At 47.0% G+C, this 14,784-nt stretch overlaps 1 protein-coding gene across 2 annotated transcripts in view; it reads left to right on the top strand.

The window, feature by feature from the left end:
- ATRNL1 (attractin like 1) overlaps window positions 1-14,784 on the top strand; it is a 638,934-nt gene that overhangs the window by 71,959 nt on the left and 552,191 nt on the right. For both annotated transcript variants that reach the window (XM_056531006.1, XM_056531007.1), the window contains exons 2-3: window positions 7,877-7,960; window positions 10,305-10,418. In XM_056531006.1, the coding sequence (XP_056386981.1) occupies window positions 7,877-7,960; window positions 10,305-10,418 (198 nt within the window). The remainder of the gene's footprint in view (window positions 1-7,876; window positions 7,961-10,304; window positions 10,419-14,784) is intronic.

Genomic DNA, 14,784 nt, shown 5'->3' with positions numbered 1-14,784 from the left:
ATACAGCAGCTGATAAGTACTGGAAGGATTAAGATTTTTAAATAGAAGTCATTTACAAATTTGTTTAACTTTCTGGCACCAGTTGATTTTACAAAAAATGTTTTCCAGTGGAGTACCCCTTTAAGTCAGCGTTTCCCAACCAGTGTGCCTCCAGCTGTTGCAAAACTACAACTCCCAGCATGCCCGGACAGCCAATGGCTGTCCGGGCATGCTGGGAGTTGTAGTTTTGCAACCAGTAGACGCAAACTGGTTAGGAAATATTGTGCTAGGAGTTGTATATCATGTCACAAAAATTACATAAGGCAGATTTAACTTTCAGGAGCCAGGTAAAGCTGGGTGACTATAAAGGCTCGGTTACCACAGTACCCAGCTTTCTACAGCCCCAGTTATGCAGTGTTACATAAGTGTCTCTATATCTGACCCTGGGTAAGCCATCTTAGAGACGAGGCCTTTGGCATTCATTCTGATTGTCACCCAGCTTTTCAAAGCTCCTAAGTTCTTATTTTTGAATATATTCTTACTGCCGTACTGCTATGTAGATTGTAGATTTACTGATCAGGATATTAAAAAAAAAGCTGGGTTACAACCCAATTGGGAGATATAGTAGCACCCGTATTGTCACCCAGCTTTTACAGGCTTCAGAATGGCAAATCAGCCCAATGATGTTATTTATTGAACTGTCAGATAGATATACTGTTCAGGATCTAGTGAAAGATGAATGACAACCCTGGAGGGATGGTGTAGTAAAAACGATATTTTCACACAACTTTTTCAGGCTTCTGAATGGCAAATCAGCACAATAATGTTATTATTTCTGAATATATTCCTACTGTCTTACTGCTAGTTCAATTTTCTGATGAGGATCTAAGAAAGCTGAGTGAAAATCCTGGTGGGAAGTTATATCAGCTGCCAAATTGTGACCCAGCTTTTCTAGACTTCTGAATGGCAAATCAGCCCAATCAAGTTCTTATCCCTGAACATATTCTTACTGTATTACTTTAGGTAGATTTACTGATCAGGATCTTAGGAAAGCTGGAGGACAACCCTGGGGGGAAGCTATAGCAGTGACCATATTGTCACCCAGCTTCCCCCCCCCCCAAAAAAAATAAAAAACAGATGTCTGAATAGAATCTGTGCCCACCCGCCATGCGCTGTTTATTTCCTCCTCCATGCGGTGACTCTTCCCTGCGCTGTGTATTTCCTCCTCCATGCGGTGACTCTTCCCTGTGCTGTGTATTTCCTCCTCCATGCGGTGACTCTTCCCTGTGCTGTGTATTTCCTCCTCCATGCGGTGACTCTTCCCTGCGCTGTGTATTTCCTCTGCCATGCGGTGACTCTTCCCTGTGCTGTATATTTCCTCTGCGAAGCGGTGACTCTTCCCTGTGCTATGTATTTCCTCCTCCATGCGGTGACTCTTCCCTGTGCTGTGTATTTCCTCCTCCATGCGGTGACTCTTCCCTGTGCTGTATATTTCCTCCTCCATACGGTGACTCTTCCCTGCGCTGTGTATTTCCTCCTCCATGTGGTGACTCTTCCCTGTGCTGTGTATTTCCTCCTCCATGCGGTGACTCTTCCCTGCGCTGTGTATTTCCTCCTCCATGCGGTGACTCTTCCCTGTGCTGTGTATTTCCTCCTCCATGTGGTGACTCTTCCCTGTGCTGTGTATTTCCTCCGCCATGCGGTGACTCTTCCCTGTGCTGTGTATTTCCTCCTCCATGTGGTGACTCTTCCCTGTGCTGTGTATTTCCTCCTCCATGGGGTGACTCTTCCCTGTGCTGTGTATTTCCTCCACCATGCGGTGACTCTTCCCTGTGCTGTGTATTTCCTCCTCCATGCGGTGACTCTTCCCTGCGCTGTGTATTTCCTCCTCCATGCGGTGACTCTTCCCTGAGCAGTGTATTTCCTCCTCCATGCGGTGACTCTTCCCTGCGCTGTGTATTTCCTCCGCCATGCGGTGACTCTTCCCTGTGCTGTGTATTTCCTCCTCCATGCGGTGACTCTTCCCTGTGCTGTGTATGTCCTCCGCCATGTGGTGACTCTTCCCTGTGCTGTGTATTTCCTCCTCCATGCGGTGACTCTTCCCTGTGCTGTGTATGTCCTCCTCCATGCGGTGACTCTTCCCTGTGCTGTGTATTTCCTCCTGCATGTGGTGACTCTTCCCTGTGCTGTGTATTTCCTCCTCCATGCGGTGACTCTTCCCTGTGCTGTGTATTTCCTCCTCCATGCGGTGACTCTTCCCTGTGCTGTGTATTTCCTCCTCCATGTGGTGACTCTTCCCTGTGCTGTGTATTTCCTCCTCCATGCGGTGACTCTTCCCTGTGCTGTGTATTTCCTCCTCCATGCGGTGACTCTTCCCTGTGCTGTGTATTTCCTCCTCCATGCGGTGACTCTTCCCTGTGCTGTGTATTTCCTCCTCCATGCGGTGACTATTCCCTGTACTGTGTATTTCCTCCTCCATGTGGTGACTCTTCCCTGTGCTGTGTATTTCCTCCGCCATGCGGTGACTCTTCCCTGTGCTGTGTATTTCCTCCTCCATGCGGTGACTCTTCCCTGTGCTGTGTATTTCCTCCTCCATGCGGTGACTCTTCCCTGTGCTGTGTATTTCTTCCACCATGCGGTGACTCTTCCCTGTGCTGTGTATTTCCTCCTCCATGCGGTGACTCTTCCCTGTGCTGTGTATTTCCTCCTTCATGCGGTGACTCTTCCCTGTGCTGTGTATTTCCTCCTCCATGCGGTGACTCTTCCCTGCGCTGTGTATTTCCTCCTCCATGCGGTGACTCTTCCCTGCGCTGTGTATTTCCTCCTCCATGTGGTGACTCTTCCCTGTGCTGTGTATTTCCTCCTCCATGCGGTGACTCTTCCCTGTGCTGTGTATTTCCTCCTCCATGTGGTGACTCTTCCCTGTGCTGTGTATTTCCTCCACCATGCGGTGACTCTTCCCTGTGCTGTGTATTTCCTCCTCCATGCGGTGACTCTTCCCTGTGCTGTGTATTTCCTCCTCCATGTGGTGACTCTTCCCTGTGCTGTGTATTTCCTCCTCCATGTGGTGACTCTTCCCTGTGCTGTGTATTTCCTCCTCCATGTGGTGACTCTTCCCTGTGCTGTGTATTTCCTCTGCCATGCGGTGACTCTTCCCTGTGCTGTGTATTTCCTCCTCCATGCGGTGACTCTTCCCTGCGCTGTGTATTTCCTCCTCCATGCGGTGACTCTTCCCTGCGCTGTGTATTTCCTCCTCCATGCGGTGACTCTTCCCTGCGCTGTGTATTTCCTCCGCCATGTGGTGACTCTTCCCTGTGCTGTGTATTTCCTCCTCCATGCGGTGACTCTTCCCTGTGCTGTGTATTTCCTCCTCCATGCGGTGACTCTTCCCTGTGCTGTGTATTTCCTCCTCCATGGGGTGACTCTTCCCTGTGCTGTGTATTTCCTCCACCATGCGGTGACTCTTCCCTGTGCTGTGTATTTCCTCCTCCATGCGGTGACTCTTCCCTGCGCTGTGTATTTCCTCCTCCATGCGGTGACTCTTCCCTGAGCAGTGTATTTCCTCCTCCATGCGGTGACTCTTCCCTGTGCTTTGTATTTCCTCCTCCATGCGGTGACTCTTCCCTGCGCTGTGTATTTCCTCCTCCATGCGGTGACTCTTCCCTGTGCTGTGTATTTCCTCCTCCATGCGGTGACTCTTCCCTGTGCTGTGTATTTCCTCCTCCATGCGGTGACTCTTCCCTGTGCTGTGTATTTCCTCCTCCATGCGGTGACTCTTCCCTGTGCTGTGTATTTCCTCCTCCATGTGGTGACTCTTCCCTGTGCTGTGTATTTCCTCCTCCATGCGGTGACTCTTCCCTGTGCTGTGTATTTCCTCCTCCATGCGGTGACTCTTCCCTGTGCTGTGTATTTCCTCCTCCATGTGGTGACTCTTCCCTGTGCTGTGTATTTCCTCCTCCATGCGGTGACTCTTCCCTGTGCTGTATATTTCCTCCTCCATGTGGTGACTCTTCCCTGTGCTGTATATTTCCTCCTCCATGCGGTGACTCTTCCCTGTGCTGTGTATTTCCTCCTCCATGCGGTGACTCTTCCCTGTGCTGTGTATTTCCTCCTCCATGCGGTGACTCTTCCCTGTGCTGTGTATTTCCTCCTCCATGTGGTGACTCTTCCCTGTGCTGTGTATTTCCTCCTCCATGCGGTGACTCTTCCCTGTGCTGTGTATGTCCTCCGCCATGTGGTGACTCTTCCCTGTGCTGTGTATTTCCTCCTCCATGTGGTGACTCTTCCCTGTGCTGTGTATTTCCTCTGCCATGCGGTGACTCTTCCCTGTGCTGTATATTTCCTCCACCATGCGGTGACTCTTCCCTGTGCTGTGTATTTCCTCCTCCATGTGGTGACTCTTCCCTGTGCTGTGTATTTCCTCCTCCATGTGGTGACTCTTCCCTGTGCTGTGTATTTCCTCCTCCATGCGGTGACTCTTCCCTGTACTGTGTATTTCCTCCTCCATGCGGTGACTCTTCCCTGTACTGTGTATTTCCTCCTCCATGCGGTGACTCTTCCCTGTGCTGTGTATTTCCTCCGCCATGCGGTGACTCTTCCCTGTGCTGTGTATTTCCTCCTCCATGTGGTGACTCTTCCCTGCGCTGTGTATTTCCTCCTCCATGCGGTGACTCTTCCCTGTGCTGTGTATTTCCTCCTCCATGTGGTGACTCTTCCCTGTGCTGTGTATTTCCTCCGCCATGCGGTGACTCTTCCCTGTGCTGTGTATTTCCTCCTCCATGTGGTGACTCTTCCCTGCGCTATGTATTTCCTCCTCCATGTGGTGACTCTTCCCTGTGCTGTGTATTTCCTCCTCCATGCGGTGACTCTTCCCTGCGCTGTGTATTTCCTCCTCCATGTGGTGACTCTTCCCTGCGCTGTGTATTTCCTCCTCCATGCGGTGACTCTTCTCCGTGCTGTGTATTTCCTCCTCCATGTGGTGACTCTTCCCTGTGCTGTGTATTTCCTCTGCCATGTGGTGACTCTTCCCTGTGCTGTGTATTTCCTCCTCCATGTGGTGACTCTTCCCTGTGCTGTGTATTTCCTCTGCCATGCGGTGACTCTTCCCTGTGCTGTGTATTTCCTCCGCCATGCGGTGACTCTTCCCTGTGCTGTGTATTTCCTCCTCCATGCGGTGACTCTTCCCTGTGCTGTGTATTTCCTCCTCCATGTGGTGACTCTTCCCTGCGCTGTGTATTTCCTCCTCCATGCGGTGACTCTTCCCTGTGCTGTGTATTTCCTCCTCCATGCGGTGACTCTTCCCTGTGCTGTGTATTTCCTCCTCCATGCGGTGACTCTTCCCTGCGCTGTGTATTTCCTCCTCCATGCGGTGACTCTTCTCCGTGCTGTGTATTTCCTCCTCCATGCGGTGACTCTTCTCCGTGCTGTGTATTTCCTCCTCCATGCGGTGACTCTTCCCTGTGCTGTGTATTTCCTCCTCCATGCGGTGACTCTTCCCTGTGCTGTGTATTTCCTCCTCCATGCGGTGACTCTTCCCTGTACTGTGTATTTCCTCCTCCATGTGGTGACTCTTCCCTGTGCTGTATATTTCCTCCACCATGTGGTGACTCTTCCCTGTGCTGTGTATTTCCTCCTCCATGTGGTGACTCTTCCCTGTGCTGTGTATTTCCTCCTCCATGCGATGACTCTTCCCTGCACTGTGTATTTCCTCCGCCATGCGGTGACTCTTCCCTGTGCTGTGTATTTCCTCCTACATGTGGTGACTCTTCCCTGCGCTGTGTATTTCCTCCTCCATGCGGTGACTCTTCCCTGTGCTGTGTATTTCCTCCGCCATGTGGTGACTCTTCCCTGTGCTGTGTATTTCCTCCTCCATGCGGTGACTCTTCCCTGTGCTGTGTATTTCCTCCGCCATGTGGTGACTCTTCCCTGTGCTGTGTATTTCCTCCTCCATGCGGTGACTCTTCCCTGTGCTGTTTGTATTTCCTCCTCCATGCGGTGACTCTTCCCTGCGCTGTGTATTTCCTCCTCCATGCGGTGACTCTTCCCTGCGCTGTGTATTTCCTCCTCCATGCGGTGACTCTTCCCTGTGCAGTGTATTTCCTCCTCCATGCGGTGACTCTTCCCTGTGCTGTGTATTTCCTCCTCCATGCGGTGACTCTTCCCTGCGCTGTGTATTTCCTCCTCCATGCGGTGACTCTTCCCTGTGCTGTGTATTTCCTCCTCCATGCGGTGACTCTTCCCTGTGCTGTGTATGTCCTCCGCCATGTGGTGACTCTTCCCTGTGCTGTGTATTTCCTCTGCCATGCGGTGACTCTTCCCTGTGCTGTATATTTCCTCCTCCATGTGGTGACTCTTCCCTGCACTGTGTATTTCCTCCACCATGCAGTGATTCTTCCCTGCACTGTGTATTTCCTCTGCCATGCAGTGACTCTTCCCTGTGCTGTGTATTTCCTCCGCCATGCGGTGACTCTTCCCTGTGCTGTGTATTTCCTCCTCCATGCGGTGACTCTTCCCTGTGCTGTATATTTCCTCCTCCATGCGGTGACTCTTCCCTGTGCTGTGTATTTCCTCCTCCATGCGGTGACTCTTCCCTGTGCTGTGTATTTCCTCCTCCATGTGGTGACTCTTCCCTGTGCTGTGTATTTCCTCCTCCATGTGGTGACTCTTCCCTGTGCTGTATATTTCCTTCTCCATGCGGTGACTCTTCCCTGCACTGTGTATTTCCTCCTCCATGCGGTGACTCTTCCCTGTGCTGTGTATTTCCTCCTCCATGCGGTGACTCTTCCCTGTGCTGTGTATTTCCTCCTCCATGCGGTGACTCTTCCCTGTGCTGTGTATTTCCTCCTCCATGTGGTGACTCTTCCCTGTGCTGTGTATTTCCTCCGGCATGCGGTGACTCTTCCCTGTGCTGTGTATTTCCTCCTCCATGCGGTGACTCTTCCCTGTGCTGTGTATTTCCTCCTCCATGCGGTGACTCTTCCCTGTGCTGTGTATTTCCTCCTCCATGCGGTGACTCTTCCCTGTGCTGTGTATTTCCTCCGCCATGCGGTGACTCTTCCCTGTGCTGTGTATTTCCTCCTCCATGCGGTGACTCTTCCCTGTGCTGTGTATTTCCTCCACCATGCGGTGACTCTTCCCTGTGCTGTATATTTCCTCCGCCATGCGGTGACTCTTCCCTGTGCTGTGTATTTCCTCTGCCATGTGGTGACTCTTCCCTGTGCTGTGTATTTCCTCCTCCATGCGGTGACTCTTCCCTGTGCTGTGTATTTCCTCCACCATGCGGTGACTCTTCCCTGTGCTGTATATTTCCTCCGCCATGCGGTGACTCTTCCCTGTGCTGTGTATTTCCTCCTCCATGCGGTGACTCTTCCCTGTGCTGTGTATTTCCTTCGCCATGCGGTGACTCTTCCCTGTGCTGTGTATTTCCTCCTCCATGCGGTGACTCTTCCCTGTACTGTGTATTTCCTCCTCCATGCGGTGACTCTTCCCTGTGTTGTGTATTTCCTCCTCCATGCGGTGACTCTTCCCTGTGCTGTGTATTTCCTCCTCCATGCGGTGACTCTTCCCTGTACTGTGTATTTCCTCCTCCATGCGGTGACTCTTCCCTGTGCTGTGTATTTCCTCCTCCATGCGGTGACTCTTCCCTGTGCTGTGTATTTCCTCCGCCATGCGGTGACTCTTCCCTGTGCTGTGTATTTCCTCCTCCATGCGGTGACTCTTCCCTGTGCTGTGTATTTCCTCCGCCATGCGGTGACTCTTCCCTGTGCTGTGTATTTCCTCCACCATGCGGTGACTCTTCCCTGTGCTGTGTATTTCCTCCTCCATGCGGTGACTCTTCCCTGCGCTGTGTATTTCCTTCGCCATGCAGTGACCCTCTCCTTCTTTCTGTGTCTTGCAGGTTGACGGAGCCTTCGGGGTTCCTGACAGACGGACCCATCAACTACAAGTACAAGACCAAGTGCACCTGGCTCATCGAGGGATAGTGAGTATCCTCCTGGACGTGGTGCCACCTAGTGACAGTGCAGATATTACAGCCCCATAAACCCCAGTATATGGTCATCCTCTGATTCCATCTAGTGATAAACTTCCCTGCTATATCTGATCCCAGGAAAGCTGTGTGATCCACTGTATGTCTATTACATGTCTATTATGTTATGTCTGACTCCAGGAAAGCTGTGTGATCCACTATATGTTTATCATGTTAGATCTGATCCCAGGAAAGCTGTGTGATCCACTACAGTGGGGATCAAAAGTTTGGGCACCCCAGGTAAAAATTAGTATTAATGTGCATAAAGAAGCCAAGGAAAGATGGAAAAATCTCCAAAAGGCATCAAATTACAGATTAGACATTCTTATAATATGTCACCAAAAGTTACATTTTATTTCCATCATTTACACTTTCAAAATCACAGAAAAAAAAAAAATTGCGTCTGCAAAAGTTTGGGCACCCTGCAGAGTTAATATCTTGTACTGCCCCCTTTGGCAAGTATCACAGCTTGTAAACGCTTTTTGTAGCAGCCAAGAGTCTTTCACTTCTTGTTTGAGGTATCTTTGCCCATTCTTCCTTACAAAAGTCTTCCAGTTCTTTGAGATTTCTGGGCTGTCTGTCACGCACTGCTCTGTTAAGGTCTATCCATAGATTTTCAATTATGTTGAGGTCAGGAGATTGTGAAGGCCATGGCAAAACCTTCAGTTCACGCCTCTTGATGTAATCCCCCGTGGATTTCGAGGTGTGTTTAGGATCATTATCCATTTGTAGAAGCCATCCTCTCTTTAACTTCAGCTTTTTCACAGATCAAGTTAGCATCCAAAATTTGCTGAAATGTTATTGAATCCATTTTTCCTTCTCCTCGTGAGATGTTCCCTGTGCCACTGGCTACAATACAACCCCAAAGCATGATTGATCCACCCCCATGCTTAACAGTTGGACAGAGGTTCTTTTCATTAAATTCTGTTCCCCTTCTTCTCCAAACGTACCTTTGCTCATTCTGGCCAAAAAGTTAAATTTTAACCTCATCTGTCCAAAGAACTTGTTTCCAAAATGCATCAGGCTTATCTATATGTTCATTTGCAAAGTTCAAACGCTGATTTTTGTGGTGAGGACGTAGAAGAGGTTTTCTTCTGATGACTCTTCCATGAAGACCATATTTGTACAAGTATCTCTTTATAGTGGAATAGTGTACCACAACTCCAGTGTCTGCCAGATCTTTCTGAAGGGATTGTGCCATCAAACGTGGGTTTTGAATTGTTTTTCTCACAATCCTGCGAGCTGTTCTGTCTGATATTTTTCTTGGTCTTCCAGATCTTGCTTTAACTTCCACTGTTCCTGATAACTGCCATTTCTTTATTACATTCCGAACAGAGGATATTGACATCTGAAAACATTTTGCTATCTTCTTATAGCCTTCTCCAGCTTTGTGAGCGTCAACTATGTTCAGATTTCTAGACAACTGCTTAGAAGAACCCATGGTGCTGATTGTTGGGGCAAGGTCAGATGAGTCTGGGCATTTAAAACCTTTGAGATTGACATCACCTGGTCTTCCCAGATGATGATTGAGAACAATCCATGACACTGGCAGGTCTCAGCTTTGCAAAGGGGGCAGTGCATGCTATAAATTCTGCAGGGGGCCCAAACTTTTGCAGACGTCATTTTTTTTGTTTTTTGTTATTTTGAAAGCGTAAATGATGGAAATAAAATCTAACTTTTGTTGACATATTATAAGAATGTCTAATTTGTAATTTGGAGATTTTTCCATCTTTCCTTGGCTTCTTTATGCTCATTAATACAAAATACAATGATCCCCACTGTATATGTCTATCACATTATATCTGATCCCAGGAAAGCTGTGTTATCTACTATAGGTCTATCATGTTATATCTGACTCTAGGAAAGCTGTGTGATCCACTATATGTCTATCATGTTATATCTGATCCCAGGAAAGCTGTGTGATCCACCATATGTCTTATCATGTTATATCTGATCCTAGGAAAGCTGGGTAAGAGGCTATGTATAATAAAACTCTCCCAGACTTCATCCTGCTCTCAGCTGGGGGATTGTTTCAATGTATCAGTGAAGACAATTTTCTGTTGGGCCAAACACAGCAGCAGCTTCAGTCTCTATCCAGCTCTGATAGTTTGTTACAATGTATCAGTCTTGATGACACTTTAAATGGATCCCCCAACACAGAGGATTATCTAACCTGGATGCAACTGTAACAAACCTTCAGCTGTAAGACGTATCGAAACGTATTTGCGTTAGAAAGTTGGTGATATTTACAGAACGTCGAAGCTTTATGCGTTAACCGTGCGTTTTCTTCCTTTCGCAGTTCCAACGCCGTCCTGAGGTTGCGCTTCAATCATTTCGCCACCGAGTGCAGCTGGGACCATATGTACGTGTACGACGGCGACTCCATCTACTCCCCCCTCATCGCCGTACTGAGGTGAGCAGCCGGGCCAACGTGCCCCAAAACAACAATTCCCATCATGCACTGCACTGGCTGTGTTTCTTTTTTTTGGCACCCGGACGTATCTCAGGGCATGCTGGGAGTTGTAGTTTTGCAGCAGTTAGCAGAACAGTTAGTTTTGTGGTTTAATTCAGAGTGTGCTGGTGACATCTAGTGGTCAAGTTTGAATATGACTGGAACATAGTTATCACATTTAATTCCTTGATATTTGGAACATTTCCGCTTGTTTTAAAGGGGTACTCCACTGGAAAACATTTTTTTTTCTTAAATCAATTGGTGCCAGAAAGTTAAACAGATTTGTAAATTACTTCTATTTAAAAATCTTAATCCTTCCAGTACTTATCAGCTGCTTTATGCTTCACTGGAAGTTCTTTTTTTTTTTTATTTCCTTTCTGTCTGACCACAGTGCTCTCTGCTGACACCTCTGTCCATTTTAGGAACTGTCCAGAGTAGGAGCAAATCCCCATAGCAAACCTATCCTGCTCCGGACAGTTCCTTTCAGGTGTCAGCAGAGAGCACTGTGGTCATTCAAAAAGAAAAGAACTTCCTGTGAAGCATACAGCAGCTGATAAGTACTGGAAGGATTAAGATTTTTAAATAGAAGTCATTTACAAATCTGTTTAACTTTCTGGCACCAGTTGATTTAAGAAAAAATGTTTTCCAGTGGAGTACCCCTTTAAGTCAGCGTTTCCCAACCAGTGTTCCTCCAGCTGTTGCAAAACTACAACGGCTGTCCGGGAATGCTGGGAGTTGTAGTTTTGCAACCATTAGACGCAACCTGGGTAGGAAATACTGCACTAAGAGTTGTATATAGAAAGTAAGAAAGGAAACAATCTGCTCATCCTTCCAACAGCGAGTCCAATAGTCCCGAACTGGCCAGGTGCACAGGGTGTGATTTTTTTGGGCTGGTTTGCCTTTCAGAAGCCGGAAAAGCTGTGTGAAAATAGGGCTTTTACTATACCTTCCCACCAGGGTTGTCACTCATCTTACCTTAGATCATAAACAGTAAATCTATCTCACAGTTGGTCTGTATTCAATAAATAACCACATTGGGCTGATTTGCCATTCCGAGGCCTGGAAAAGCTGGGAGGCAATATGGCTGCTACTATATCTCCCAATAGGGTTGTAACCCAGCTTTTTATTTTAGATCCTGATCAGTAAATCTACAATCTACATAGCAGTAAGACAGTAAGAATATATTCAGAAACTAGATCATTTTTGGGCTGATTTTGCTACTCAGGAGCCTGGAAAAGCTGGGTGACAATCAGAATGAACGCCAAAGTCCTCTTTTCTAAGATGACTCAGGGTCAGATATAGAGGCATAGATGGAACACTGCATAACTGGGGCTGTAGAAAGATGGGTACTGTGGTAACAGAGTCTTTATAGTGACCCAGCTTTATCCGGCTCCTGAAAGGTAAATCTGCCTAAAGTAATTTTTGTGACACGATGTACAACTCCTAGTGAAAAACATCTCCCTGAGGGAGAAAAGCAGCACTCCAGGTTCCTGTCAGGGTAAAGTAAAAATTGAAAACTTTATTTCCATCTTCTTAAAAACTTTACAAAAAAAGGGGGAAAAAAGAGTAAAATAGCATGAAAACGCCGACGCGTTTCGGGAGGACCCTTCAAAACAGTAATGAAACCCCGAATAAATAGACAGTAAGAATATATTCAGAAACTAGAACATATTTGGGCTGATTTGCCATTCAGAAGCCTGGAAAAGCTGTGTGAAAATAGGCTTTTACTATACCTTCCCACCAGGGTTGTCACTCGTCTTACCTTAGATCATAAACAGTAAATTTATCTGACCGTTAGTCTGTATTCAATATATAACATCATTGGGCTGATTTGCCATTCCGAGGCCTGGAAAAGCTGGGAGGCAATATGGCGGGTATTATATCTCCCAATAGAGTTGTTACCCAGCTTTTTTTTTAAGATCCTGATCAGTAAATCTACAATCTACATAGCAGTAAGACAGTAAGAATATATTCAGAAACTAGATCATTTTTGGGCTGATTTTGCTACTCAGGAGCCTGGAAAAGCTGGGTGAATGAACGCCGAAGTCCTCTATTCTAAGATGGCTTACTCAGGGTCAGATAGAGAGACATAGATGGAACACTGGATAACTGGGGCTGTAGAAAGATGGGTACTGTGGTAAAAGAGCCTTTATAGTCACCCAGCTTTACCCGGCTCCTGAAAGGTAAATCTGCCTAAAGTAATATTTTTGACTTGATATACAACTCCCAGTGCGGTATTTTCAAATCCGGTTGCGTCTACTGGTTGTAAAACTACAACTCCCAGCATGCCCGGACAGCCTTTGGCTGTCCGGGCATGCTGGGAGTTGTAGTTTTGCAACAGCTGGAGGAGCACTAGTCGGAAAACACTTCTTTAATGTTTGTTTGTACCGATCCTGACCTAATACATCTCACAGCATAAGGTTTGCTACAATGTTATATTGGCTATAAGTCATGAATACTGAATCCCCAGCAATCTCTTATTCTCGTTACAATGTATCAGTGCACATTTAAAGGGGTACTCCGGTGGAAAACTATTTTTATAAATCAACTGGTGCCAGAAAGTTAAACAGATTTGTAAATTACTTCTATTAAAAAATCTTAATCCTTCCAGTACTTATCAGCTGCTGTATGCTCCACAGGAAGTTGTGTAGTTCTTTCCAGGGTGACCACAGTGCTCTCTGCTGACCCCTCTGTCCGTGTCAGGAACTGTCCAGAGCAGGAACAAATCCCCATAGCAAATCTATCCTGCTCTAGACAGTTCCTGACACAGACAGAGGTGGCAGCAGAGAGCACTGTGGTCAGACAGAAAAGAACAACTCAACTTCCTGTGGAGCTTACAGCAGCTGATAAGTACTGGAAGGATTAAGATTTTAAAATAGAAGTCATTTACAAATCTGTTTAACATTTTGGCACCAGTTGATTTATAAATATAGTTTTCCACCGGAGTACCCCTTTAAGCTCACAGAGGATTTTATTAGACTAGGTAATAAAGTTGTAACAAACCCTCAGCTGTGAGAAGTATTAAGGTCAAAGAAAGAAAGAAAATAATAAAAAAGGTTGCACGTAATGTCGCGCTTGCGCAAAACTTTGCTACTTTTCTTGACACGTTTTTTTTTTTTCGTGGTTAAAAAAGTGGGCGGGGATTACTGCAACATATTTAAAGTGAGATAATGGGGCCTGGGAAAGCTGGGTGATGAGTCTATCAGCATGCTGATCAGTACGCTGTGTCTTCACATATCTGAGTCTGATAGCAGGAATACCGTCTATTCTGCTCATCATCCAGCTTTCCCAGGCTCCCCCCCACCTGCGTTAATTACAGATCAGGGAAAGCTGGGTGACCGTCCTTAAGTATGCTCTGTTGGTTGTCACCCAGCTTTCCCAGGCTGCTCACTGTCTCGTTAAGGTAAGTTGGGGGACGTCCCTGTATACGCTGTCAGTTGTCACCCAGCTTTCCCTGGTTCCTGCTGTAATCTGTGAACGAGTGACTTCCCGCTCTGGTTTTTCGGAGTCACATGACGCGCTCGGCTCTGCATTATCTGCTGCGTGACTTCCCCGGGAGCAGCGGCTGCTGGTAATGAGCTGTGAGTGCGGCGCAGTGTGTCAGTATTGATTAATGGCGTCTGCTCAGGTGTCCAGGAAAGTAGGTCAGAGACCGTCTGCAGAGGATATCCTGCGGGGCAGAGACCGCAACAGGTACAGCGCTGAGGACTACAGATATATATGGTTATAAACCCCCAAAATATCAAAACGGGGGGTACCTTGGTACTGTGTGATCCTTGGAAAGTTGGGTGATATATGATCTCAGAGGCTGAATGAGATCTGATCATTGGAGAGCTGTTTTATATTTGATCCTTGGAAAGCTGGGTGATATGTGATCATTGGAAAGCTGCGTGATATGTGATCATTGGAAAGCTGGGTGAAATCTGATATTTGGAAAGCTGGGTGATGTTTGAAAGGAGATGATAAGACAAGATAATATCTGATCCTTGGAAAGCTGGTGATATCTGATATGAGAAAATGGGTGATATCTGATCCTTAAAAAGTTGGGTGATATCTGATGGGAAGCTGGGTGATATTTGATCCTTGGAAAGCTGGGTGATATCTGACATGAGAAGCTGGATGATATCTGATCCTTGGAAAGCTGAGTGGTCCTTGGAAAGCTGGGTGATATCTGATCCTTGTAAAGCTGAGTGATATCTGGTCCTTGGAAAGCTGGGTGATATCTGATATAAGAAGCTGGATGATATATGAGCCTTAAAGGGGTACTCCGGTGGAAAACATTTTGTTTTTAAATCAGTTAGTGCCAGAAAGTTAAACAGATTTGTAA

Source organism: Hyla sarda, chromosome 7 (assembly GCF_029499605.1).
Source record: "Hyla sarda isolate aHylSar1 chromosome 7, aHylSar1.hap1, whole genome shotgun sequence".
Lineage (NCBI taxonomy): Eukaryota > Metazoa > Chordata > Amphibia > Anura > Hylidae > Hyla > Hyla sarda.
The sequence above is the reverse complement of the archived record's forward strand: the minus strand, read 5'-3'. Positions and strand labels throughout refer to the sequence as shown.